At 40.6% G+C, this 27,989-nt stretch overlaps 3 protein-coding genes across 9 annotated transcripts; 1 reads left to right on the forward strand and 2 right to left on the reverse strand.

Annotated features, from left to right (window-relative positions):
• Positions 1 to 1,928: 1,928 nt before the first annotated feature.
• Positions 1,929 to 13,531, reverse strand: LOC117818719. Of its 7 annotated transcripts, none has more exons than XM_034691726.1 (10): positions 13,436 to 13,531; positions 11,041 to 11,626; positions 10,902 to 10,938; positions 9,818 to 9,897; positions 9,518 to 9,598; positions 9,287 to 9,346; positions 9,101 to 9,187; positions 6,280 to 8,158; positions 3,416 to 3,565; positions 1,929 to 3,080 (listed from the first exon to the last, which is right to left on the reverse strand). In XM_034691726.1, exons 2-10 carry the CDS (start codon positions 11,587 to 11,589, stop codon positions 2,845 to 2,847), a joined length of 3,159 nt encoding a protein of 1,052 aa, XP_034547617.1. In that variant the 5' UTR covers positions 11,590 to 11,626; positions 13,436 to 13,531; the 3' UTR covers positions 1,929 to 2,844. The 7 variants fall into 7 exon arrangements, with proteins under 7 accessions (XP_034547617.1, XP_034547619.1, XP_034547621.1 ...); XM_034691728.1 differs by having other exon boundaries at positions 12,972 to 13,457; XM_034691730.1 differs by having other exon boundaries at positions 7,960 to 8,158; positions 12,972 to 13,456.
• On the forward strand, positions 12,738 to 22,045 carry LOC117818720 (UDP-glucuronosyltransferase 2A2-like). The gene is given in 3 exon segments (XM_034691732.1): positions 12,738 to 12,920; positions 20,098 to 21,072; positions 21,074 to 22,045. Coding segments are annotated over 2 exon segments (1,584 nt in total). The 5' UTR covers positions 12,738 to 12,920; positions 20,098 to 20,110; the 3' UTR covers positions 21,696 to 22,045.
• Positions 22,046 to 24,563: 2,518 nt separating this feature from the next.
• Positions 24,564 to 26,537, reverse strand: LOC117818721 (nuclear factor 7, brain-like). The gene has a single exon (XM_034691733.1). The coding sequence runs from the start codon at positions 26,433 to 26,435 to the stop codon at positions 25,020 to 25,022; it is 1,416 nt and encodes a 471-aa protein (XP_034547624.1). The 5' UTR covers positions 26,436 to 26,537; the 3' UTR covers positions 24,564 to 25,019.
• Positions 26,538 to 27,989: the final 1,452 nt, after the last annotated feature.

A 27,989-nucleotide genomic window follows, 5' to 3' on the forward strand; every position in this document is an offset into this window, starting at 1 on the left:
CATTCTTGCATAATCAATGCTTGGAGTTTGTCAGAATTTGTGGGTTTTTGATTGTCCACCCGCCTCTTGAGGATTGACCACAAGTTCTCGATGGGATTAAGATCTGGGGAGTTTCCTGGCCAAGGGCCCAAAATCTTAATGTTTTGTTCCCCGAGCCATTTTGTTATGACTTTTGCTTTATGGCAAGGTGCTCCATCATGCTGGAAAAGGCATTCTTCATCACCAAACTGCCCTTGGATGGTTGGGAGAAGTTGCTCTTGGAGGACGTTCTGGTACCATTCTTTATTCATGGCTGTGTTTTTAGGCAAGATTGTGAGAGAGCCCACTCCCTTGACCGAAAAGCAACCCCACACATGAATGGTCTCAGGATGCTTCACTGTTGGCAAGAGACAGGACTGATGGTAGCGCTCACCTCGTCTTCTCCGAACAAGCCTTCCTCCAGATGCCCCAAACAATCGGAAAGGGGATTCATCAGAGAAAATGACTTTACCCCAGTCCTCAGCAGTCCAGTCCCTGTACCTTCTGCAGAATATCAGTCTGTCCCTGATGTTTTTACTGGAGAGAAGTGTCTTCTTTGCTGGCCTCCTTGACACCAGGCCTTCCTCCAAAAGTCTTCGCCTCACTGTGCGTGCAGATGCACACACACCTGCCTGCTGCCATTCCTGAGCAAGCTCTGCACTGGTGGTGGCCCGATCCCGCAGCTGTAACACCTTCAGGAGACGGTCCTGGCGCTTGCTGGACTTTCTTGGGCGCCCTGGAGCCTGTTTGGCAACAATTGAACCTCTCTCCTTGAAGTTCTTGATAATTCGATAGACGGTTGACTGAGGTGCAATCTTACTCGCTGCTATAAACTTCCTTGTTAGGCCCTTTTTGTGCAATGCAATGATGGCTGCACGTGTTTCCATGCAGGTAACCATGGCTAACAGATGAGGAACAATGGTGTCATGCACCATCTTCCTTTTAAAGTGTCCAGTCACTCAATCATGACAGATTGATCGCCAGCCTTGTCCTCATCAACACCCACACCTGTGTTAATGTGTGTGACACCTGTGTGTCATTGAAATGATGTTAGCTGGTCCTTTTGTGGCAGGGCTGAAATGCAGTGGAAATGTGTTTTTGGTGATAAAGTTCATTTTCAAGGCAAAGAGGGACTTTGCAATTAATTGCAGTTGAGCTGATCACTCCTCATAACATTCTGGAGTATATGCAAATTGCCATTATTAAAACTGAAACAGCAGACTTTGTGAAAATTAATAGTTGTGTCATTCTCAAAACTTTTGGCCATGACTGTAGTATATAGAGATGCACTGATGTTTTGCCAGTTTGTTCTCAGCCGGTCCCCCCCTTCTCAGTCTCTTTTGTCAGTGTTGAATGTGTCCCTCTGACAATACCCTTGGCCTTGAGTCTGGTCCTGCTGGAGGTTTCTGCCTGTTAAAGGAAGTTTGTCCTTGCCGCTGTAACTTGCTAAATGCTGCAAAGTGCTCTGCTCATGGTGGATTAAGATGAGATCAGACTGAGTCCTGTCTGTAAGATGGGACTGGATCTTATCCTGTCTTGATGTGGGGTCTTTGTTAATAATAGAACATAGAGTACGGTCTAGACCTGCTCTGTTTGTAAAGAGTCTTGAGATAATGTTTGTTGTGATTTGGGGCTATAAAAATAAAGATTGATTGATCAAAGGGTCAATTCTGCTGCCTAAAGACTTGATGTAAATACATCAGTGCTTCTGTTCCTTTACATTGACAACGTTTTGAATTTGTGACCTCACGGCATGTGCTCTGATAAGGTTGAAAACTGGAAACTTTATCCACCACTGTCTTCATGATTCTTGTTTGAGCATGCTGGTGAAAGGTAAACTGAAATACTGTTTTGATCAATTTATGATAAGAAGACAGATTATCTGTTTTGTCGACTGAAAACATACAAGATTACAATTCTTGGCACTTTATTGACCCTTTTTTTCCCCAAAGCCAAGCAAATTTTTAACATAACCAACAGCAGAAAGAGATACAGTCACCTAGCCTTGCTAACCTGGTTACAGAAGTTATCTCACAGCTGAAACCTTGTATGACAGATTATTGTATCCCGTCTCTTTCCAAATGTATGTATGTAAAAAAAAAAACAGTTGAAGATATGCTGTACTTGTACAAAATGAGAGCGATGACTTGGAGCTGCAAATAAATCAAACCCCAAAAGAGGATCTGTTATCCATAGGGATGTAAGGACATATCACAAGATGGTAAAAAAATCTATAAAATAAGGGTGGATTAAAATCGATTCTACAAAATTTGCATTGTTATATTATTTTTAAACAGTATAAGGCGCTATCTGCATTTCACTCCGCTTGTTCAACATCATTAAGTCTCTTGCGCTGCTCTCTCATCACTTGCTGAGTTGTACATAACAGACATGGCGACAGCAGACAGAGTCCTGAGGAAATGCTACATTCAAATTCCTGCTAGTTTTCCATGGCTACCAACCCTAGCTTTAATACTTTCATTTTGGAATCATTCACTTTCCTTTGTTTTATAATTGTTCGGAAAATTTCCAACAAATCAATCCAGTTTTCTTGAAAATCGTGAGTGAATCGTATCGTGAACAAAAAAATCGAGATTCAGATCGAATCGTGAGTATAAGCTTACATTTCTAGTTATCCATCTTAAACAAATTAGCAGATGAAAATGATTGCTGTGTTGCATAAAATACAAATATTGAGGCTGAACAGTGAAAGAAAGAGAAACAAAGGGCTGTGAGTGATAGAAAAATATAAAAAGTTCAACATCAAAAACTGCAGTAATGGTTCTGCACTCTGTCGCTCCACTTCCCCGAAACAGTCCCTGTTTGTTATGAGGCTTTGGAGGTTCCACTTATTCTTTTTAGGGCAGTGATCCTGTTTCTCACGTAGTCCTTTACGCCTTTCCACGAGCGGGTGCTCAGCGCTTCAGGCTCAGCCTCAAGACACTCAACGCAGTCGTCTTTCTGAGGCACCTTTTGTCTTTGAATGAAACGCATCATGTGTCTTTCAACAGCCTGGACCTCCGCTTCCTCCCATGTCCTGTGGATACTCTTACTTTTGGACCCTGAGGAGTAAAAGACAAAAGACTGAACTTTTGCAATGACTGTACAGCTACTTCATATAATCAACAGTTCTTACATGACACTGGAACTTCTCTTTATCTAAAAGTTTAGCCGAATGTTTGTAAGATGGATGTTTCTGCATTCATATCCACGTTCTGTGTGCTGCGGGCGAAGTATTAAAAAAATGCTTCAAATTGTAATCTGCTGTTTTCTATTGGTCGTACTTTGACGTTAAATTGTGCTCAGACAATGAGGAGAAAAAATACAAACTGCAAACTTGACATCAACACTTTTAAAATCAAATGTTTGCTTTAAAGTTAAAAACTACAGTGACTACCTTTTTTATCCGGGTTGACGGACGGTTGAGGTGTCGTCATGTTGTCGCCTCTCATTTCTTCATGTGCTGGTGGATGATTAAATGTTGATGGTCCATTGGGTGCACTGGAACACTCGTTCTGATCCCATGATGCAGCTTGAGGTAATCGCTCTGTGTAAAGACATAAATATTTTACATATCCGATCTAACTTTACATATTTCCCTCGCTCACTTTGCAGCAAAACATTAGAGAAAACTATAAATCTATATTCAGTCATTTAAGTGACTGTTCAAGTAAAAATGTCAACCATATGCTGGAAACTGATTGACTTATTGTTGTTATTGTCAAGTGAAACACTCGAATCAGACGTAGTAACCTGTTTACTAAGGTGACCTGGAGATTTGAGTGTGACCTACTTATTGTACTCTAGAAATCAAGTTAGATTCACTTTGTTAGATACACAGGATGCAGAGTCACAGCTGAGCAGCAGCTGTTTTGAAGCCAATCGTCGGCGGGTGCCATATTGGAAATGCTGGACTCAACCTAACTTCTGTCAAGCTAGTGTGAGGTAAAGAGGCGGGCTTTGAGCCTCCTCGCCAACAGCTACAGTGTTCCTGCCTATCAATTAAGTCAGCTGTGCCTCTCATTATGGAAAACTCGTAGCAGAATTAAACATGTTCACAGCCTGGTACAAAAAATGATAGTGAATGACAGGCGGGAACACTGTAGCTGTTGGCGAGGAGGCTCAAATCCCGCCTCTTTGCCTCACACTAGCTCGACAGAAGTTAGGTTGAGTTCAGCATTTCCATAATGTCACCCGGCAACGATTGGCTTCAAAACAGCGCTTCAGAAACAGATGGGTGGCGTCACGGGTACTACGTCCATTTAATATACAGTCTATGATTCCACTAGATTATTATTCATGACTCTGTTATTTTTATCAACCAGATATTAATACATGGAGCTTGAAAAGAATGGGCAGATTGTTCAATAGTGAAAACAACCAGGAGCTGCAGTCCTAACACCCACTTACCATCTGTTGCCATGTATTACAGTGACAAATGAAAGTTATTCATCCAATCATGTTTTTTAAAATCATGAAGCATTCTTTGAAAAATCAAAGTTTTAGAACAACATTCTGCGCTTCCACATAGTTAATGAAAGTTGAATTAATACTGTTTTGTTAATAAAATTGTAATACATGTACGAGACAAAATCAGTAAGAGATAAGAGGTATTGCTTTCTCCAATAGACACAAATCACTAGTTCTGAACAGCAGATTAAACCGCCTTTCTTTAACAATAATAAAAATATTAAGAATTCATAAGACTTATATAGCTCTTTTCTAGGTTCTCAAAGATGCTTTACATGAAGTGTGAAAAAAAATCCATTTAAAAAAAGCTGGTCATAATCATAGACTGTATAAATAATGGACGTAGTATCCGTGACGTCACCCATCTGTTTCTGAAGCGCTGTTTTGAAGCCGATCATCGGTGGATGACATATTGGAAAAGCTGAACTCAACCTAACTTCTGTCGAGCTAGTGTGAGGTAAAGAGGCGGGTTTTGAGCCTCCTCGCTCAGCCTGTCCACCAAGTCAGCTGTGCCTCTCATAAGGGAAAACCCGTAATCTTAATATATTCGAAATTGCTGCGTTATGAAAAAATTCACCCCTCGTACAGTGTGTGCCGATACAGAAATTACCTATCCAGACTACACTCGTTTTTTGTACCAGGCTGTAAACATGTTTATTTCTGCTGTAAATATTGGCTTTTTTGAATTGGCCTGAAGTAGGGGTTAGTCATAATACTCAGTAAACGTGCAGTAACGCAGCTTTGACGTTGGAGGAAAACTTAAAGGTGACATATCATGCAAAATCGACTTTTTAATGGTTCTCTACCTGAAATAAGTGTCCCTGGCATGTCTACAAACCCCCCGAAAATGAAAAAAATCCATACTGCCTCTGTTCTGATTTCTCCACTTTTCTGTAAATGTGTGCTGAAACGAGCCGTTTCACTTTTCCGTGTTTTTGTTACGTCACAACAATATCTGGTCTGTCACGGAGTCAGAGCTCGGAGCTTGTTCAGCCTATAGACTGTATAAAATACAACTCAACCCCCCCTCTGTTTTTCACTCCCTGCACACATGTGTGCTAGCAAGGAGCTTAGGGGGGAGGCATGCTAGTTGTAGGCTGTGTTAATAAACACAAAGGTCGGTTTCACTCCCCACGTCTGCAGATTTGAAGATCTAGTGGATGATTTTTACTTATCATGGATAAGTGCTAGCGCTAGTTAGCATAGCCACATAGCTACATGTTCGTAGCTGTGTACCAAGACACACGTCTACATACTGATAAATAAAACAACAAGAAACACTAAATCTGTGACCAATCGTTCAGAAAGGTCCTGCTGCAGGCGCCTCTCCATCAGGATCAGATTCTGGATTAAATTCAGAGGGTTGAAGTACTGCAGGTCTGTGAGCAGCCGTGTATATTCAGCCAACATGTAAACATTAGATCAACGTGCCGGAGAGCTGAGGGCACATCCACTTCCTGAGGGGGCGTGGTCAGAGAGAAAACGGAGTGTTCTGAGCAGGGCTGAAAAAGAGGGGTTTTCAGACATGCCAAAATCTGATTTCAAAGTGTTTTTTTTAGCATAAACTTTAAAGACATGTTTTGGGGACCTCTTAGACCAATATATTTTGATGAAAAAAAGCGTAATATGTCACCTTTAAAAAAAAAAAAAAACATTAATTTGTGAATGATATGCTGGTAAAACATAAGTCTCTTCACTTCTGAACATAAACCTATAACAATTGAAATTCATTACGTTGTTTCTATTGATATAAATTCAGGCGTTTATGCATCTAAACAAAACAATTCATACCATCCGACTGCATTGCGGCGGCGTCATGCATGTCAGTGTCCCGTCGCAGGGTTTGCACTTGATTATTTGGGCCTAAAATGAGGTTGGCCTCATTTTCATCCAGGTTCATCATCTGTAGCATTTCTGCATAATGCTTCCTGATATTTTTGGATTTCAGTGCATCAGGGTCCTCAGCTCCGCAGTCTTTGACGTATTTCTGGATGCAATCTGACCCGTGGTAGGGTGACAGTCCATGAGGTCGCCCGAACAGGTAAGGATTCTTCGTGGGGACTCCACACGCCTTACGGACTTCTACCATGAGCTCCAAAGCCGACACGAATGATGGTTTTAGAAAAATCGGGACAGTTCTCCCACATTTCCCTCGTATGTCAATCCTAGTGAAGTACGCACACATGGCTCTTTCCAGATCTGAGACGGATACGTCCATGCCAGTTTGCAAGCTTGACTTTTTCCGGGACATAAAACCTTCGAGTTCCACATATGATACCTCTCTGGCACACCTCCTGTTGAAGAACATTGTTCGAGCGAGTATTACCCTGGTCAGAGCGGAGTAGTTTTCCACAGAAGGGCAGTCTCTGAGTTTTGTCTCTGTAAGATCGTGAACTTTCTCCAAGTGGAAGTTTAGGCGCTTCACATCTCGAGCAAACGGCACCTTCTTGTCTCTCAGCACTTTTGTTTTTCGGAGCGTTTTTAATGCAGCTGAAGAAATGAGCTGGGTCCACCTTTCCTGGTACACCAACTGGAATTCGCGTGCAGACTCTGCCGCACGTGCATCACCGCGCTTCGCTGCGTTACCCTCCACAATAGCACAGGCCTTCTGTATGATGTAGCCAAGCTTGACGGCAAGTGAGGGTGCTTTGTATGTTTTAGTCTCTGGATCGAAGCCAGCCAGGACTTTCACTGTGGACACCACGTCTGGAAAGTTGGAGGGCTTAAAGAAGTCCTCCAGTTTCTTAAGACGGCTTGTTTTTTGAGCTTCAAGTACCAGTCTTGCTAGCTGGCGAAGGTTTTGTCGAATGTATTCGTGCCTCTTCTCATCGGATCCATGCTGGCTGAAAAGGAGCTCCCCGAGCTGCAGGACAACAGGATCATCCATGATGGCTCGCGTCACTTCATCGTATGTCATCACAGACAGAATGTTCTTCAAACCATCAGTAATGCAGAGGTCCTCTGAGGCTTCCATCGCACACAGCGCTGCGATACGTCTTCTACCGACCTCTAACTGATTTTCATTCTTCACTTTCTCTGGACATGACCTTATGTGCTTCCGCAAACATCTCCTTAGGAAAAGACCCCGACAGTACAGGCAGTGAAGAAAGTCTTGTGCTTGTCTGGTCATGCTTGGACGTTTTCGGGCAGTAAGTTGACCCTTCCCTGTCTTCAAGACATCTTTGTTGTGAAGAAAATTCCCTTGATTTATCAGTCTTTTCCATATCTTCAATCTTTCTTTGGACTTTTTGGGATACTGAAATACAACTGCGACCTCTGGTTTGTCACTGTGGATAGCCTCAAAGTGTCGTGACATTTTTGTAACTGGCTTAGAGCAAAACAGGCAATAGTTCTTTCTTAAACGACAAGGTTTCCCTTTAGAGTTTGGAGTTGGCGTCACTGCAATTTTAGATGACTTCTTCCAAGATATTCCACTCGACATAATTGGAGTTCCAACATCTTTGGCCTTACTTGGGGGACTTCCTGATTCGTTGGATTCTTGCCCTGAGAGGACGGGTTTTTCGTCTACAGGGGTCGAGGGCCGGCTGTGATAGGAGTCGTCTGAGGAGAACCCGGCAGGGTCAGGAATAAACTCAGAAAAGTCATCATCACTCACAGGGTCATCCAGATTACCGTCGTCCCCTGACTCTGCAGAGTCGGGTTCTTTATTCTGCAGAAAAGGGAAATATTGTTTTGTTAAGTAGTGAGGTCATCAACAGTCAGACTGTTAGTGTCATGAATTGTTTCACAGCTTTTCCTCATGGCGCTGCATTTGTGACACATTTTGTAACCTGAACTTGGAAAACTTTACTATTAAAGTTGTTTTGCACGTATATTGTCGTTAGTATTCTTGTGATTTTAATCATTAGGAGTATTCAGAGTAATAAAACAACTTGGAGATGTTTCTGAAATAACAAACCGCTTGATGTCAATGCTTGTATAATAATGTACAACTTGTCAAGGATGAAAAAAATAACAACTCAAAGAAGCAGGTCTTCCTCAAATATTATAATATTGTTCCTGTGTGAGTCCAGAGATCCTACGTGTAACCATGGTCGCATTGTTTACATATGAGATCACCTGTTATCAGCCCGTAGCATGTCGATGCTAAACAATGCCAAGCCCGATGTTCTCTGCGAGCTGAGGAGAAGGATGCTAGGATGACGTGCTGGTACTGAGGTGCAAGTTAAAAAAAGACGACCTCGACCTGTCCTTCCACCCACCGTTATGGGGAATGTAAGATCTATCTATGATAAGGTGGACGAGCTAACCCAGCACCACAGGGTGTACTGGCAGAGTAGCATCATGCTAACAGAGCTAACACCGAACACGAACGCCACATTGGGAGGATTTCACCTGCAGTGGGCGGACAGGATACAGGAGAGCAAGACTGAACACACTGGTGAAAAAGGCCAGCTCAGTCCTGGATCCTGTGGAGGTGGTGGCTGACGGGAGAGTTGTTGCCAAGCTGTCGTCTCTGATGGACATTTCTTTTCTATATATATTCTTGTTGAAATTCTTGTACTGTACACCTTCTTGTTTGCTGCTGTAACTCCATGAATTTCCCCGTTGTGGGACAAATAAAGGAGTATCTTATCTTATCTTATCTTACCTCTGACTTGGCTGTGGGCACCTGGTCCTGCTGGGCATCACTGGTCTTCATTTCTTCACACTGGGAATCTTCCATTGATGGGGTAGGCTTAAAATAAAGTAAAATTCCATTGTGCTTGTGTATGAATTAAAAGGTATTAGATCATTTTTGTGCATCATTTAAAATCATCTTAAAATCTTAATCTACCTGGTTAGCTGTGTGTGGAGGCTGGCCATCACTGCTGTCTTCTGGAGGCATTGATTCCAGCTGTACGGGGACACAAAGCAGACTTAACAGGTTGTGGAGCCATCTTTAAAAATATATGTCACATTCATTTGAACATTTTGAGCATCATTTATGATTATAATTTTACTGGGTAGCAAATATGTCACACTATTACAAGGACTGTCAGATGATAAATTACTTGGATGCACTTACAGCTTTATCCAGCTCTGCCAGTTGCTGAAGAAGTTGAGCACGCTGGTTTAAAAGGACCAAACGCTGTCTCTCATTGCTGGCCTGAAAGCAGATTAAAAATACATACATATTTAATAAGGTATAACAAAGATCAAATAGAGTGCCACACCTCTGGACCTCCACTGAAAACCCCACATGATGGTAGCTTATTATGGGTAATATCAAAACACTTTTATCTGCAGGGTTTGCAGGGACGTCAATAGATCAACAAAGAACAAAACGTTCTTCTTTAATATTATCAGGTGCAGTAAATTTACTCACCAGCGGATTGATGTTCCCTTCTTGCGATTGCTCTTTGTTTGGATGAGCAGCTGCACCGGGGAGAGACTCGTTCACAGCTCCTGAGGAGGAGACGAGTTAGAAAATTTAAGAAAGTTTCAGGCAACATCTAACTACTTGTTCCATCCTGGATCGCACCACTTGTTTTGACAACTGAGGAATAAGTAGTAGGGTTTTTTTATGATCAGGTGTTATTTCTACAACACTCCTACTCGAGTCCTGTTCTCACAGCTTAATGTTGGATATGCACTCAGGAACACTGATAAGACAGCCCTGTGCTAAGTCGAGCTTTCATGAAGGTGAAAATGATTGGCTCTTGCTAAGTGATGTCGTGACTCAACGCTACGATCAAGGCTGCTTATCTCCTTACCCTTATTTTCTGAATTAATAACAAGATGTTTTTTATTCCAGAATTGCAAGAAAATATTCCATAATGAAAAAGAAATCTGCTCATTTTTTCTGAATTAATGAGATGATTTTTTATTCCAGAGTTACGAGAAAATGTTCCAGAATAATTTTAAAAATCTGCTCTGTTCTTCTGAATTAATAAGATATTTTTTATTCCAGAATAATGAGAAAATAATCCAGACTAATTAAAAAAAAAAACTCTGCTCTGTTTTTCTGATTTACTGAGATGTTTTTTATTCCAGAATTACGATAAAATATTCCAGTATAATAAAATAATTCTGCTCTGATTTTCTGATTTAACAAGATGTTTTTATTCCAGAATAACAAGAAAATATTCCAGTGTGAAAAAAAAAATTCTGCTCTCATTTTTTTAATTAAGATGTTTTTTATTCCAGATTTACGAGAAAATATTCCAGAATTTAAAAAAATTATGCTCTGTTTTTCTGAATTAACAAGATGTTTTTTATTCTGGAATTACGAGAAAACATTCCAGAAAAAATAAATCTGCTCTTTTTTTTTTTTGAATCAACAAGAGATTTTTTTTTCTGGAATTACGAAAAAATATTCCAGAATAAAAAATATGTATACAGAACCTTTTCATCGCTCATTAAAAGGACTAAATGCCATCATACTACGACGATATTAAAATCCAGCTTACCCCTGCACAGCGATGAAGGGATCCACTGGCACTGCTCCTGAGAAGTGGATGAGGTATAGCTGTGAGTGCATCCAGCAACACCAGCAAACTCCACAAACTCCGCATTTGCTCCTTCAAAAGTAGCCTGAGGTGTACTTACACTTAGTCCACATGATGGAAGGCTGATGGGCAGAGTTTGAAGTCCGTTTGGTAATCCATGACTGGTTATTTGAGGTTGAAATGACACTTTGTAAGGGTCTTGTGGTGGGGGAAGTGATAGATGTTGTTGTGCTTGGTTTCTTTGGATAAGAGACAGTGAGGGGATACTCTTTCCTTGGTTAGCAGAGAGTAGCATGGATGAAGTGTGAGGGATTTCCTGGGCAAAGGGAATAACCTGAGGTACATTGGGCATAACAGTGTCGGCAAACAGCATGCCTGGTGACGGACTGCTGCCAGCTTGAGAGGCTTTGTACAAGGCAGACTGATGAGGGCTGTTACTGGACAATAAGCTGCTGAGGTCTCTCATACAGCTCTGATTGGGCACCTGCAGGTGGTTGTAGGAGGATCTCTGGATAGAAGATGAGCCCAGGCTCAGATGCTGAGAGCTGGACATGGGGTTCAGGAGGGGTCCTTGAGCTGAAGTTGTAGACCAGCCATTCTGGCCGACCCAGGGTAGGTGGCCCTCTTTTGCTGTCAGGTCATCCATCATTCTCCATCACCATCAGGTTGTTACTTATCTTATTTCCCTAAAGGTAGAGAAAAAAAACACATTTGATCAACCGTCGTCTGAGAGGGGATGACATAGGCAGAAAAACAGACACACAGCTGGAAATAAGAAGGCGATAGACACTTTGCACTGTCATAAATGATAACCTACAATTAAAAACATGCATAACTGGTCATGATAGGGTTTGATGCAAGCAAGCCTCCACTCTCTTTCCACATTTCCAGTGTGCCCTTCACTCTGTGTTTTGGTCGGGTCACCGCGTGTTTACCGGGACTTGTCTCCATGTCAATGATACGCAGACAGGCTGTTACTGGGACACTTAGAGTCCACTGCTGTGAGTGCAAGTTTTAACTTGATGGAGCAGTTCGCATATTGGCACTTTGCCAGCTGTAGGACCCTAGAATGCACAAAAACGGTATGCTCCAAGTTTGCTGCTCAAAGAAAAGTGGATGGTGAAAATCAGAGATTGAAAAAGGAATGGAGTGAAACTTTTGTATTCACTCACCCTCCAACAACCACAAGACCCATGTGCTTAATAATCCAGGAGACTATAGCTGTGAAGAAGATTTCCAATTTGAAACGGCATTATAACACGAAGCATATTTTGAAGAGACATTTCCTCAAAATTCAGAGGTAAGAACTACAAAAATAAATGCACTGAAATCATCATATCAAGCTGCAAGCAGGACTCTTGACACATCTATGACACAAAAACACACAACAACATTTACAGTTGAGCTCATAAGTATACATACCCTGTTGTCTTTATGATATGAAAAGAGCAAACACAGTTGTTTGATAATAATTTGCTTCACCCAAGAGTGAAGCAAAAAAAAGAGTGAGTGAAAAAAAAAAAAAAATCTCTAATCTTTCATATTCTCTGAAAAATAGCCAAAAAAAATCACAAATTCTGCCAGGGTATGTAAACTTATGAGCACAACTGTAGTTCATATTTTTGTTGCTATTTTGAACGAAAGGGACACTTTGTTTGAAATATTACAGTATCATTACATATGGTCTGACCGACCTCAATAAATGGACCTTTGGCTCATTTGTGGCGCTTTAAGATTTGTATTTGAGTCCCCCTGGTCTATGGTTAAATCCTATATGATCGAAATAAGTGCAAGTGGTTAAGTGCCAGTACATGTGATTAGGTCCATGTCATAAAAACCTCACTGTTGTTAGGTTTGCTGCTCTGTGGGCTTCGAGTGGGTTAAATTATTGGTGTTTACCATTAACCGAAAGCAAGAACCAGGAAATGAATCACAAAACATCCACTGATTACCTGTGCTCGTTCAACTACTGAAAATAAGGTGAATATAAAAAAAAGAAACATTCCTTCACCTCCTATCTTCACTTCCTACCTGCTTGGTGAAAGTTGTGCTGTTTTAAAAACACTCTGCTCTGAAGTCTCAGCCTCCTCTGCAGACGTTACACTGAATGCTGATGCAGGGTGAGCCATCGCTGGAAGCTACATCACCTCAAAGCCTTACTTTAACATAACTAGGATCCTTTGCCTTGTTTGATTCCTCAGAATGATTAAGTATCAACACATTGATTTTAAAAAAGAGTAGCTATACCAAACTGTTGTAGTCTGTTGTTAGCTTAGCAGTGTGGTGTCCCTGATGTTTAGCTACAACTAGCTAGCTAAAGCATCGTTTAGCATGCTTCACTTTACATTTCTGAACTGCGAGTCCAGCTCTCACACACCACAATACATCAGAAACAAACACACAGTTAAAGAAAATAAAGCTTGTGTTCGGTTAACACTATATTTACACGGTTTAGATACTTCTATCATCACCGGAAGAGCCAACGGTTTGTTTACCTCATACTTCAGTCTCGCGAACACTGTACTTCCGTTTGGATTTCAAAATAAGAGCGGTGTCTCTTCTTATAAACCAGGAGTTCTCAAAGATGATGCCTTTAACGCCTGGGTGGCTTTGGACATGTAACTCCTTCATCTCTGCCTGTTTTGCCATGTCTTTAAATAAATGCTCTAATTTGTTTGGGCTGCAGTCACTCTTTTCACTACACTGGGTCTTTTTTTTGCTGTAGAATAAGTCACTGAATGTTGACCTTTGAACAAAATGATAAAAGTCATTGTAAGGCTTCCCATTCACACAGTTTAAAAAGTGTAGATCAGCTGGGCTCTCTGTGACTAAAGAGGCCCAGGCTGCAAATCTTCTGTCCCTACAGCTTTAAACTGTAAGTACGACATTTTATTTATCTATTTATTTATTTATTTATTTGTTTATTTATTTATAATCTTTATTTAACCAGGAAAGGCAAGTGTGTCCTGGCCAAGTTAGGCAGCAGCACAGTTACAATGTTTGAATAGACATAAATACAAATAGCAGACGCATACAACAGCTACACAACAAATACCTCCAGAAAAACAGCATGAGTTACATTTAAACAAAACATCTGCAGACAGATGCATCAGCCTCCAAGTCATTTAAGGGCCGCTTAAAAGGATTCAAAGTGATCAGAAAACAAAGTTTCAAATCCTTTTGTAAAGGAGCAGCAAACCTGAAGGCCTTTTTTCCCAAGTTCAGTCCTGACCCTCGAAACAGATAAAAGATCCTGAGATCGAAGATTATGAGTTCCTGAGTTCTTTTGTGCAATGTAGGCGAGGAGGTAAGAGGGAAGTAGACCTAAGATGCTCTTATAGATTCGAAGATGCCAATGTTAGTGCCCGCGTGACAACAGGGAAGACCATCCTACTCTCGAGTACAGCTCGCAGTGATGAGTCATAGTTTTAAAGTTGGTGATAAACCTAAAAGCTCCATGGTATACAGTATCCAGCGTGTGCAAGCTTTGAGCAGACGCGTATATATATATATTAGACATCAACTCTCTCCCTGTTTTGCCCCCTCTTCCCATAGTGCCCCCTTCACAGACTTATCTGTGAAAATCTGACACAATGACGTTTGCAAACATCAGACAATCGGGCCTTTGCTGGCTTAGATCGTCAGGAGGAGATCAGGACCCAAATCAGCCCGATTATCCTGTAGTGTGTACCCACCTTTAGTGAACAGTTAATTATCAAAAGCATCAGGAAACACAAACACATGGTCATATAGGTAGGCTAATTTTCTGCAGAGCAGCTAAATGAAGCCACATTAAATCACTTTGACAGACAGTGGGGGTCTCAAGTCTTTGGCACCAATATTTTGGGGGTTGCGGGATGAAAAGTTTGGGAACCCCTGTTATAAACAACACTGGAGGGACAAGATGAAACATTGCCTTGAGTTCAAGTCAGTAAAGAAAATCTATACCACAGATGGTGAGTCAGTGAAACGGTTCTATATTGTTACAAGTAACAATTTAAGTCTGTTTTTAAAAGTCACCTTTATAGACTTGCTTTTATGTTTATTATCATTTTACTTTTTAGCCCACTTTATTTTCCTTTAATTGTTTTACTCTCCTAATATCTCATTTACTGCCTTTATAGCTTTTATTCATCTTGACTTGTTTATTTATTTTACTGCTTGTATCTGCATATCCTTAAATGCTTCACCTATATTGATGATTTATCTCTGTTTTGCTTTTATTTCACCTTAATGCTTTTACCCCTGTTTTAATGCTTTATACATTTGTACTGCTGTAGCCCTTTATATTTACCCTTATTTATTTATTTATTTATTTATTTATTTATTTATATTGTTTACAATCTGTCATAATCAAACTATAATCTCACCATGTCAACCTGCTGCTACAGAATAACATTTCCCTACTGCCTGTAATAAAACTAGTTACACCATGTGTAACATTTGTATCTTACATTTGTATTCTTATCCTTATTTTTATTTTTCTTATTTTACTTATTTAAAGCTGCTGTGAGGAACTTTGGTTTTGTATCGATTCTGGCGCCCCCCTTGTGGACAAAGTGATACCTCTTATCTCTTGTCCTATACATGCAAAAGTAATGTTTTCAACTAAAGCCTCATCCTGTTGTGTTCAACAGTCAACTTTATCAGGTAATGTGATTATTTTCCATGAAAACAGTCAAATAAAGGCTGTTTCTGAAGTGAGATGTCCATCATCTGGTCTGACCCCTACCCCCCCAGGGTGGTTTCAGGCATTAAAAATTACAACAGAGAAGTAGCCAGTGTTGCTGTTGATGGACTTGTTTGCTATTGAAGGTTATAAAGAGGCATCAGTATCATTTTCAGTCTGTTTCTCAGCCAGTTGAAAACTCCTCACAGGGCCTTTAAACTTATTCTCGATTGTGTTTATGTCTGCGATGCTGCAACAACAGAATCTCTCTCTGGGGATCAATAAAGTGTTGTCTTATCTGATTCACTAGCTCACTTATCAGCTTTGCCCACTTCATTCCTTTTCAGGGTCATAGGTGAACTTGAGTCAATCACCATTATGCTTTGGTTCAGAATGATAGATAAGGTCAAAATGAGGCTGCTGGAGAAATATGTTGAAGCAGGTGACATGGTTATGGCACGATTCAGGAAAATAAAAGGTGTTTAACTATTAAAACAACATAATCAATTAACTTAATTAGTGTATGTATAAAATCAGTACGAGTCCTGTACTAGATATATACATGTATCAAATGACATCGAAGGGAAAGATGCTTGGGCAAACAAAATACACACCAGATAAACAGCTTGATTAAAAAAAACTATCAAAACATCAACAACTAGTTTTAATGTCACCGTTTCATGTGTTTCTTATTCATGTTATTGATTCTGCACTTGCAGTGCTTTAAGGTGGTGTAGTTCCTGTGTGGGTGGTCTAACCTGGCATGTGTTCATCCATACACCTATTTGTGGATCTTGTAGGCGGTGTAGTAACTGGGACTGTGTCGATACTCATGCACTATATGAGGCTTTTGATGAAACATGTCATGGTGATTGTTTATATGAACGATTCTTCTTTTCTGTAACCCTGGGATCTCCTCCTCCTTCGAAGATGCCTTTAACGCCTGGGTGGCTTTGGACATGATAATTCACCTTTCAGTTTCTTGTAACTCCTCCATCTCTGCCTGTTTTGCCATGTCTTTAAATAAATGCTCTAATTTGTTTGGGCTGCAGTCACTCTTTTCACTACACTGGGTCTTTTTTTCTGTAGAATAAGTTACTGAATGTTGACCTTTGAACAAAATGATAAAAGTCGTTGTAAGGCTTCCCATTCACACAGTTTAAAAAGTGTAGATCAGCTGGGCTCTCTGTGACTAAAGAGGCCCAGGCTGCAAATCTTCTGTCCCAACAGCTTTAAACTGTAAGTACGACATTTTATTTATTTATTTATTTATTTATTTATTTATTTATTTATTTATTTATTTATAACCTTTATTTAACAAGGAAAGGCTCATTGAGATTAAAAATCTCTTGGCCAAGTGTGTCCTGGCCAAGATAGGCATGCAGCAGCGCAGTTACAATGTTTGAATAGACATAAATACAAATAGCAGACGCATGCAACAGCTACACAACAAATACCTCCAGAAAAACAGCATGAGTTACATTTAAACAAAACATCTGCAGACAGATGCATCAGCCTCCATGTCATTTAAGGGCCGCTTAAAAGGATTCAAAGTTATCAGAAAACAAAGTTTCAAATCCTTTTGTAAAGGAGCAGCAAACCTGAAGGCCTTTTTTCCCAAGTTCAGTCCTGACCCTCGAAACAGATAAAAGATCCTGAGATCGAACATTATGAGTTCCTGAGTTCTTTAGTGCAATGTAGGCGAGGAGGTAAGAGGGAAGTAGACCTAAGATGCTCTTATAGATTCGAAGATGCCAATGTTAGTGCCCGCGTGACAACAGGGAAGACCATCCTACTCTCGAGTACAGCTCGCAGTGATGAGTCATAGTTTTAAAATTGGTGATAAACCTCAATGCTCCATGGTATACAGTATCCAGCGTGTGCAAGCTTTGAGCAGACGCGTATATATATTAGACATCAACTCTCTCCCTGTTTTGCCCATTCTTCCCATAGTGCCCCCTTCACAGACTTAACTCGGTCACAGACCCCCCCTAAATCAACGCTGAGGTCTGTCATCCTCAGGACTGAAACGCACACACTCACTTTGATTTTAAATTGCACTATAGCAAAGTTTTTTCACTGTTTTAAACTGTATTTTATTATTTTTGTTAGTTTACTTCTTATCTTTTTCTAGCTTTCTTATGTTTATCTGTTGTTGTCGTTGCTAGGGTCTGAGAGAGAAACGTAATATCAAATCCTCAGTATGTCTAGTGCATGCTTACGGAAGAGGATTAGGGCCACTGAAAAAAAAAAAAAAAAAGGGTCAAGATTTTTTTAAAATTATTATTCGGAGAAAAAAGTCAGAATTCTGAGAATAAAGTCAGAATTCTGAGAATAAAGTCAGAATTCTGAGAATAAAGTCAGAATTTTGTTTTTTAATTATTATTCTGAGAATAAAGTCAGAATTCTGAGAATAAAGTCAGAATTCTGATTTTTTTTCTCAGAATAATAAAAAAAAATAAAAAATTTGACCCTTTCTTTTTTTTTTTTTTCAGTGGCACTAATCCTCTTCCGTACATGCTGCAGTTTTTGACAATAAAGAAGACTTTGACTTTGACCATAGTCCAGCGCAGACAGAAAAGTAGCAGCAACAAGTTTTTTCTTGGCTTCAAAAGAAAGACATGAAATATTATAACAGTGCCAGTCAGCTTTCATGATCATTTGACAACATTGTGTGAACTGAGCTTGTTGGTAAGTGTTGAAAAGCCCTCATTATTCAGAGTGCTTTAGGGCTGTCAAAATTGCTCCAAAATGACGTTCGAATATTCGCTCTAAAAAAAAACAATAGGTTCGAACCATTCGAATATCTATATTTGCGCATTATGTCAATAACAGGTGGACAAACTAATACAAGGAGACATAACTACTTGTACATGTATTTTTATTTAATATATAACATGCCTAAAACATACCTACACATTACAAAACAAGTAAATGACCTAATGGTCTGTACCGTAACACGAGACTTTTCACTCGCTCGCTCGCCCCCCTCCCCTCTCTGTGCGTAATGCGCTGCGTGAGTGCTGAACAAGACTTGTGCGAACAATTAAAGGTCCTGACTCTTGTCCCTAATATAGGCAGGCTTCATTCAGTGATTGAAGCAAATATTATTAATATTAATTGAAGTTAAAAACGAAAAAGTAGTCCACTTACATTCTTGGCGCTTGTATAAAAAAGAGAGGAAAAACTGCATTTTATCCCAGTGTCATTGATTGTCGGGCTCTTTTAGTCCACTGTCAATGTAGGGTCTTAGGCCTGACAGGTTATTTGCCAAAAACACAAGACAGTCGGTGTGAAGAGGCCCGATCTCTTTTTATTCAGTGTTTTCCCAGTGGAGGAAAAGACGCGTTCAGAGCGCACTGAGGATCCGGGGACGGAAGGATTTCTCTCTGCAGTCTGCTTCACGCTGTGCATGTGTGACTCCTGTGACCTGTCCCTGACCCGTCATGCAGTGAGCCCACTCGCAAAACAGCCGCCGATGTGTTTTTGTCCACAGTCAAATATTAATTATCACAATCGAATCTCCGTTTTTTTTTTTAATATTCTAATATATATTCGAATTTAGAATATTCGTTGACAGCCCTAGAGTGCTTTAATGCAAACCAGTCATCACATATTAATAATAAGAAATATGTAGGGGGGGGATTCAGTTGTTACAGCAACCCAGACATAAGTACAATCAAGAAGAAGTTTCAATACATAAAATAAAATAAGTAGAAATAAAAATAGATAAATAAACATAAAATACAATTTAGATATATACAATGTTAAAAATGGAATTTAGATTAAATAGCACTAATTAACAGGCAGTGTTAAAAATGGTTCAGAAGTGACAGGCTGACGTGGTGTGATTATAGTTGGTAATGACAGATTAAAGGCTCTGTGAGGAGTTTTGAAATGGCTGAGAAACAGACTGAAAATGATACTGATGCCTCTTTATGACCTTCAATAGCAAACAAGACCATCAGCAGCAAACACTGGCACCTTCTCTGTTGTAATTTTTAATGCCTGAAACCGCCCTGAGGGGGTAGGTGTCAGACCAGATGATGGACATCTTGCTTCAGAAACAGCCTTTATTTGACTGTTTTCATAGAAAATAATCACATTGCCTGATAAAGTTGACTGTTGAACACAACAGGATGAGGCTTTAGTTGAAAACACTACTTTTGCATGTATAGGACAAGAGATAAGAGGTATCATTCTGTCCACAAGGGGGCGCCAGAATCGATACAAAACAAAAGTTCCTCACAGCAGCCTTAAGCAATAAATAAAAATAAATATGGGTATGTAGTATGACCATGAGTTTTAGTAAACAATAATAATGTAATATAACATAATATAATATAGCAAGATAATTATATAATATAATATATTCTGCATTATAATGCCAGCAGCAGTCAAGAAAGTCAGTTCAGGATGAAATGATGGGGTGTGACAGACAATGCAGGGATGGTATGGATCTTACATGCTTTTTCTTTGTGATCACAGCATCACCTCAGAGATGATCCAGTTGAAACTGGTGACACTGGCCGCACTGCTCTTCTCCATTCAAATCACTGATGGAGGTAAAGTCCTTGTTTTTCCTGTGGGTGGAAGCCACTGGTTCAACATGAAGGTCCTCATCCAGGAGCTCCATTCCAGAGGTCACAACATCACTGTGATCCAAGAAAAAAACACAAGGCACATCAAGGCAGAGTCTGATCCCTACCAGTTAATCCCTCTTGATGTTGTTAATGAACTTGATATGGACGACTTCCATCGTTACATGACAAGAGTGCTGCAGCTCCGACGTGACTTCCACGCTTCGACTTTATCGATTTTAAAAGCTAGGGAAGAGTTCATAACAATGCTGCTATATACTCACCAAGCTGTGGTTGATAAAATGCAAGACGTATTCGAGGATACCAAACTGATGCAGTCCTTCCAAGAAGCCAAGTATGATGTTGTTCTGACAGACCCTTTCTTAGGCGGAGGGATCCTTCTGGCTCATCGGTTGGGTCTACCGCTGGTCTTCAATGTACGATGGACAATCCTGGCTGATGGGCTTCAAACGATTGCCCCCTCCCCTCTCTCGTATGTTCCCATACCAGGCTGTGAAATGGCTGATAAGATGAATTTTTGGGAAAGGGTGACAAATGTTTTAATTGCCTTGAGGGTGCTTTATAGCCGGGTTGCGGTTAAAGAGCATTATTACGACCCTTTTGTCCAGCGACACTTTGGTCCTGATGTTTACTATGATGATCTGGTTCAGGCAGCAGACATATGGTTGATGAGAACGGACTTTACTTTTGAGTTCCCTCGTCCCACAATGCCCAATGTTGTCTTCATGGGTGGGTTTCAGTGTAAACCCTCCAAGCCGCTTCCTGAAGATCTGGAGGACTTTGTCCAGAGCTCTGCAGAGCATGGGGTCATTATAATGAGCTTGGGGACCTTGGTGGGGACTCTTCCAGAAGAGATCGCCGAATGTTGCTGCTGCTTTTGCAGAGTTACCTCAGAAGGTCATCTGGAGGCATACTGGGAAGAGACCATCCACCCTCGGCAACAACACCTTGCTGCTGGACTGGCTGCCTCAAAATGACCTCTTAGGACACCCAAAGACCAGAGTGTTTGTGGCCCACGGAGGCACCAACGGACTCCAAGAGGCCATCTACCATGGAGTCCCCATTGTGGGCCTTCCTCTGATGTTTGACCAGGATGATAACCTCTTTAGGATGAGAGTGAGGGGTGTTGCCAAAGTGCTGGACTTTGGCAAGTTAAACAAAGATGTATTCTTGGATGCGTTGAAGGCGGTGCTTCATGAGCCGAGCTACAGGGAGAACATGCAGGAGCTCTCCAGACTGCACAGAGACCAGCCCATGAAGCCTCTGGACCGGGCTATGTTCTGGATCGAGTTTGTCATGAGACACAAGGGAGCGGCTCACATGAAGACCAAGTCCTATAAGATGTCCTGGATTCAGTACCACTCTATTGATGTCATTGCTCTGTTGTTGTTTGTGGTCATGATGATGGCTCTGATTTGTATTTTGACAGTAAAATGTTTATGGTTTCAAATATTTGGTAAGAGGATAAACACAGCCCACAGATAATTTCAGTCTCAAAGATCAAGTCAGAAAATAAATTATATATTTGGTTTTAGAAATGTTTCATGGTTATAGCTTGGGATGCAAGCTCTACCTCTGGTTAGTGGCTACTCCTATACAGCGTGGTTTGTCAGTATTCTGGAGATAAAGTTGTATGTCGGCTGTGTCTGGTTTAATTGGCATATATCCACTTGACTGGGGCAGTGTGTAACCAGCACAAGCATGTGGGCATCAACCTGCAAGGAGGACTGAAGGCTGGTGGTGGGGTGCTAGCTCTGCTAATGTTAGGCAACTTTACAAACCAATTAACCCTTGTTTACATGCAGACTCTGTGATCTCATGTTTAACTGTGTTGAATAAACTGTGCTCAATTTTGACTGTTCTCAGAGTGTTTTTACATTAAATCTAGCAGGAATTAAAATAATATCTTTAGATGACTGTGAAGTTTGTCACTCAGGAACATCCTTAGTAATGTGTTTTTTAGGTCAGCTCTTCACCTCTGCCATGTGACAGTTGGTCTGCAACAGGTAAGTGGGGTGGTATTTAATCAAATTGATCGTCTCCGTCTGTTTTCTCTGCTTTTAAAGTGCATACAGCTATTTTTGTCTCAAGATGATGTGATGAAGATGATGATAGTGATCAGGATGAAGATATGAAAGACTGTGGCACTATGAGGATGGTGACAGTGATGATGATGATGAAGGCTGATGTGCATGCTTTTCTGCAGAGCTCTGTGTTGTCAGTGCAGAACAGCTGGAGCGCTCTTTGACCATCAGCACAGAGAGTGAGCTGGTGCTTCTATCAGCCTGCATGTCACTCTGAGGAACAGCACCTTAGCTCCAGCAGGGGGCGCACTCACACAGAGGAACACACACACACACACACACACACACACACACACACACACACACACACACACACACACACACACACACACACACACACACACACACACACACACACACACACACACACACACACTCAGATGGATGGCAGTGTGATGCTTCAAATGTGGCTGCACAATAAACTGAGATAACTGCAGCTTTTTAAGTGTAGAAGAAGAAAACGCTTCCCTTTATAGAAACATTTGACTTCTTAACAAAATCAAATCCACCAACACGGCTCACAAATCCTGATCCTGTGAGACTGATGGAAGCTGAAATCCTGTGTGAAAATGAATCATTGATCAGCTCCACATATAAACTACAATCAGTGTCCTTCTCTGCTGCCTTCCTGTCAGTGATTTAGTCTGATGAAGTGTTACTGAGATCATCTGGAGCTGCTGCTGCTGTGTTCACTCTGAACCTCGGCCATCCTCTTTCTCCACACACTAACTAAGCTGCACTGACAACACTGAGCTGGCTTCTCTTGGTAGGTTGTCTTTCTCTCTTCCTCCCATTATTCCCTCTGTTTCCAACCTGATTCAGTGGTTTCTCTGCAGTCTCTCACCTCTTTCTAGTTCCCCCTCGTCTCTTTTTGTCACTTTGGCTTTCTCCTGTAGAATAATATGAATCCTCTAGCTCTCTGATTCTTCAGATTATTGCTCTGTTCTCTTACGTGCTACACGTGTTTCTCTAACTTCAGAAAATGTGTTAAGGTGTTCTCAATAAAAGGATGCTTTCAATAGAGAAGTCGATCAGTCTGTGTGTTCACTGCAGAACAGAGTTTTATTGATAGAAGTAAGTCAGGACATGAATGAAGTCATTCAGGTTTGGAGCAGAGGATTCACTAAGCACAAACAAAAACATACAAGTGATTGAAAACAACATCAAGTGAATCCACAGTGATCCAGAGTGAGTCCTGAAGTCCTTCAAACACACACTCGTGCTGATGGGATGTTTCACATCTGAGTGACAGTTCTCATCAACTCACAGGAACACACGTCAGCTCTTTCACAATAAAAGTCCAGAAATGATGAAATAAAAGCTGCTTTGAAATCCTGAAAACACAGATTCATGTTCACATCAAGACTGAAGTGAGCACAGACAGACACTTTGAAAACTATCAACACCCACATTTCAAAGAAAAGCTCAGCGCTTTAGAACGGAGACTTCTGACAATCCACGTGAAAGTGTTGACTTCACTTTCAGCTTTAACCACTAAAAGGAGAGAAAATGTGAAGAACAAGTCCTGGTTCAAATGATCTGTCAAGAACAAGAGTGAAATCAAAACATCAAACTCATTCTCAGATCAGAGAAATGATATTTCAGAGCAGCTGTTATTCTCACAACCTCAGTGACAGTTTAGAAAATGTCTTGTGATTTTTTTGGATCCTCTGATTTGAATTGAACCTGAGACACAAACACAAACATCGTCAAACAGAAGTGAACATTTTCTCTACAACTTTTGACGATAAAGAAACAAAAGTATGAAATCAATTTGAGTTTTTTGTCTAAATTAACATGAAATACTGTAATTAAAGAAATATGACTAATCTGTGTTTCATGATGGAAAGATAAAAATATTATAATACAGCAACACTCACTTTTTAAATATTTTTTAGAAACAAAAACAAAAGTTAAAAAAACATATTTTTTAGGTAAGCAAAAAATGTTGCATGTGTTATAAAAAATATTTTTAGGTATTTTTTCAATTTACTTTAAAAACCTTGAAGTTAAAAGATGAAAAGTAATGATGAAATAAAATAAAATAAAGTAATAAAAATACAAGGAAATATTAAATCAACACTCACTGTTTTTTGCATCAAAAAGATGTTTTTTTCGGGGAAAACATAAAAAAGTGAATAATTTGACAGAGATTATTTACAGACTTATTTTCAAGAATTTCAAATTAAAAATGTAAAGTTTTGGTTAAATGAAATAAAATCCAAATGTAGCAAAAAAGTCAAAATATTACATCAAAGTTCACTGTTTTTCTATTTTTCAAACTAAAACAAGATGATTCATCAAAGAAAATATAAAAATGTTAAATGATTGAATCAAAAATATTCATATCAAGTATTTAATGATCTAAATGATTCTATGGAATCTAAATGGTCCCAGTTCTTTCAGCATGTTTCCATCACATCAAACATTTCCAGCTAAACTGCTTCACATCAATAATAAAGCCCACTTTTGTAGATCAGCTTATTCTGTGTCTCTGGAATATTTTCTGGATTCTTCAAGAACTAAACAATGTGTTTCACCATGTCCGACACTGAAAGAGTCCAAATGTGTTTTCTACATTTTCTTCATGTTCCTTCAAATCAAATGATTCTCAGCTTTAAAGAAAGAACTGGAATTATTAGTAACAGGAAGAAAAACCTCCTCCATGATGACGACATGAATCAATCAGTCAGACCTCACCGCCCTCCCTGAACATCACACCAATCTACCTTTGACACATTTTGACTTCACAAGTTTTAGCATCACCAGACTTTCCAATACTGAAATATGGGAAGACTCTCTCAGTGAAAGTGTCTCTGTAAGTGTAGATGTGAGTCATGTCTTCAGGGTCGTAGAAGGACACCTCCCCTCTGTCATAGTCCAGCTGGACTCTGATCCTCTGGCGACTCTTCTTCACTGTGAGAGTCTTACCAACAACATCACGGTATTTTCCACTGCGATGTGTTAAACACCAGAATCCATATTCTGGTGACATCAATATATTTCCCTTCCTGTCAACTGACTCTTTAGCCAAACCCACATTCCACTCAGGATGGTCTCCCACCTCCACCTCCCAGCTGTGTTTCCCTGAGCTGAAGCCCTCAGAGCCCAGAATATCAGCAGTCTTAGTGTTTCTCTCTGGATTGTCAGGAAGCTGCTGATATGTGTCTCCATTTCTCACACTGGTCAGATCATCAGACAGATAGAGGAAGGGGTTTGCAGTGTTTGGGTCCAGAATGACCGGACTGAAGTGGACCCAGTCCTTCATCTTCTCCCAGACTCTGAAGGACAGGTTGCCAAGGTGTTTGGCCTCATCTATCAGCGCTCCTGAGACCAGATGTGGATCTGACTCTGAGCACTGGACTCTGGCTCTGGTCTGAGTGGGTTTATAACTGCTGAGGAAGGCCACGTTGTGTTTCTGCAGGTCTCCTTCAACAGCACAGATACTGTCTGACAGAGAGGAGATCAGCTCCTGAATCCTCTTCATCTCTCTGCTGATAGTCTTCCCCTTCTGCTCCTCTTCCTCCCTCAGAGCTGTCAGTCTGGACTCCTCTTCCTCTTTCAGGAACTGGTGGAGCTTGTTGAACTCTGCTCTGATCTTCCTCTCTGTGGACAACAGCTGCTTCTTGGAGTGTTGAATCACTTCTTTGTATGTTTCCTCCACTTGTTTGTATTTGTTCCTCTTGTCCTGTAGAGACTTTAAGTCAGGTTTCAGCTGCTCCTTCAGCTCCCTGACTGCTTGATCTACAGGAACCACAGTGTGACTCTGGTGGAGAGAAACATCACAGACAGAACACACAGCTCTCTGTTCATCTTTACAGAACAGTTTAGGCACTTCTTGATGTTTACTACACACCACCTCCACCTTCTTCTCTCCTTTTTCTGTCTCAGATGATCCCACTTTCAGTCTCCCAGAAAACGAGTCAGACAGTTCCTTCAGTGAAAAGTTTACTAATGGATTAGCTTTTGATGACTTTCTTTTACAGATGGGACAGTTCTTGTTCTCAGTTTGTTCCCAGAATTTCTGCAGGCAGCTTGAACAGAAGCTGTGGTTGCAGCTCAGAGACACAGGATCTGTGAAAGTCTCTGCACACACGTGGCAGTTCAGGTAACTTTCAACAAGAGCGATTTTTTCAGCCATTTCTCTTGATATTTGTCTTCAGATGTCAGACTCACCAAGTTAATGTCTGTTCCTCTCAGAGCTTTAAAATCCTCCAGTTGTGTGTTTTCCAGCAGAGACCTCACTCCTTGTTTTTGGCGTCTTTGATCCATTCAACAAGTCCAAATCTTTGATTTGTCTTCACCTTTGTCACGAGGTAAGATGTTGATATTTATTCAGTTCATTGTGCACACACCTGTAGACAGAGGTATAAAGACAACATGTAAATACCTCTTTGTTTATTTCTGCTTTTTGAAGTATCATCATGAATACAGCTCATAAAAACATCACTGACAGAAGAGGAGAGTTTTTGTTGTTTAGTCTCCCTGTGAGGACTGAACCAGTTCTACTTCTTTTTTATTTCTCAGCCAACAGGAACAACACTCAGTTTACTTCTTTCTTCAAAGATAATTAATTGAAACAATCACAAAATGTGTTCCCTTCAGCCTCTGTAAGTCCCTCAACACTATTAGGTCAGATGGGACAGTTTTAGTTCTTATTTTGTTTCTAGAAATTCTGCAGGCAGCTTGAACAGAAGCTTTGGCTGCAGCTCAGAGACAGAGGATCTCTGAGAGTCTCTGAACCAAGTGGTAACCTCCGATCTAAACATATGAGTCCAATGCGGAAGTGCTAAAAACTGCAGTTCATTGAGGATCTGCTTGAGGCTGGCTCCGGAATACCGTAAACATAATACACACCAATTCAAAACAGCCGATCTTTACAGCAGAAATAAACATGTTTACATCCTGGTTCAAAAGACGAGTGTAGTCTGGATAGCTCATTTCTTGATCGGAAGATATTTAAATTACGAGTCTTCCAATGAGAGGCACAGCTGACTTGATTGACAGGTGGGAATACTGAAGCTGTTGGCTAGGAAGCTCAAAGCCCGCCTCTTTACGTCACAATCGCTCAACAGCAGCAATATGGCTCCTGCCGACGATTGGCCTCAAAACAGCACTTCAGAAACAGATGGATGACATCACGGATACTACGTCCATATTTTATACAGTCTATGCTCTGAAACGGCTCCTTTTTTTAAAATCTAAATATTCTTTCAAAAGCCAAACTCACCATGTTATCAGAAGGCTGTGCTGGTATGTAGTTTGGTTATCTGCAGACAGTGTCAGGCTGTTAGATACAAATATTTACTCCATTCATTGCACACTACACTTGACTGACACTAAACCAGTGAAACTACATTTTAATGTTGCAGCCAGCAGGAACATGTAACAGTAAACATTTTTAGCTAACACGTCAGTTTGACTGTGTTTATTCACCGCAGTGTGATTTCATGTTTTGAACTTCAGATTAAATACAGAAGTCTCAGTTTTGTGTTAAACACAAGGTACTTGTGCTGGAAGAAAGTAAGAGCACTCAGTGAAGAACCCCACCCTACTATGCCCCCAAGCTCCACTTGGTGACAACACCGATACTACCTACTCTACCACCTGGACCTTAGCAGCCCCCACCACCCAACACACAGCAAGGAGAGTCTGCAGCTGGATATTAGAAGACAGGGGAGGCAGAGCCAAGATG

This window comes from Notolabrus celidotus, chromosome 9, assembly GCF_009762535.1.
Source record: "Notolabrus celidotus isolate fNotCel1 chromosome 9, fNotCel1.pri, whole genome shotgun sequence".
Classification (NCBI taxonomy): Eukaryota; Metazoa; Chordata; class Actinopteri; order Labriformes; family Labridae; genus Notolabrus; species Notolabrus celidotus.

Excerpts from the sequence above, each read along its gene's own strand:
- LOC117818719 (XM_034691724.1), bottom strand. The coding sequence starts at position 11,589 with ATGATGGATGACCTGACAGCAAAAGAGGGCCACCTACCCTGGGTCGGC. Across the intron at positions 9,188-9,286 it reads CTCCACACACAGCTAACCAG|CCTACCCCATCAATGGAAGA; the intron begins GTAGATTAAGAT and ends CTTTATTTTAAG. Across the intron at positions 8,159-9,100 it reads TGCCCACAGCCAAGTCAGAG|AATAAAGAACCCGACTCTGC; the intron begins GTAAGATAAGAT and ends CCTTTTCTGCAG.
- LOC117818721 (XM_034691733.1), bottom strand. The coding sequence starts at position 26,435 with ATGGCTGAAAAAATCGCTCTTGTTGAAAGTTACCTGAACTGCCACGTG.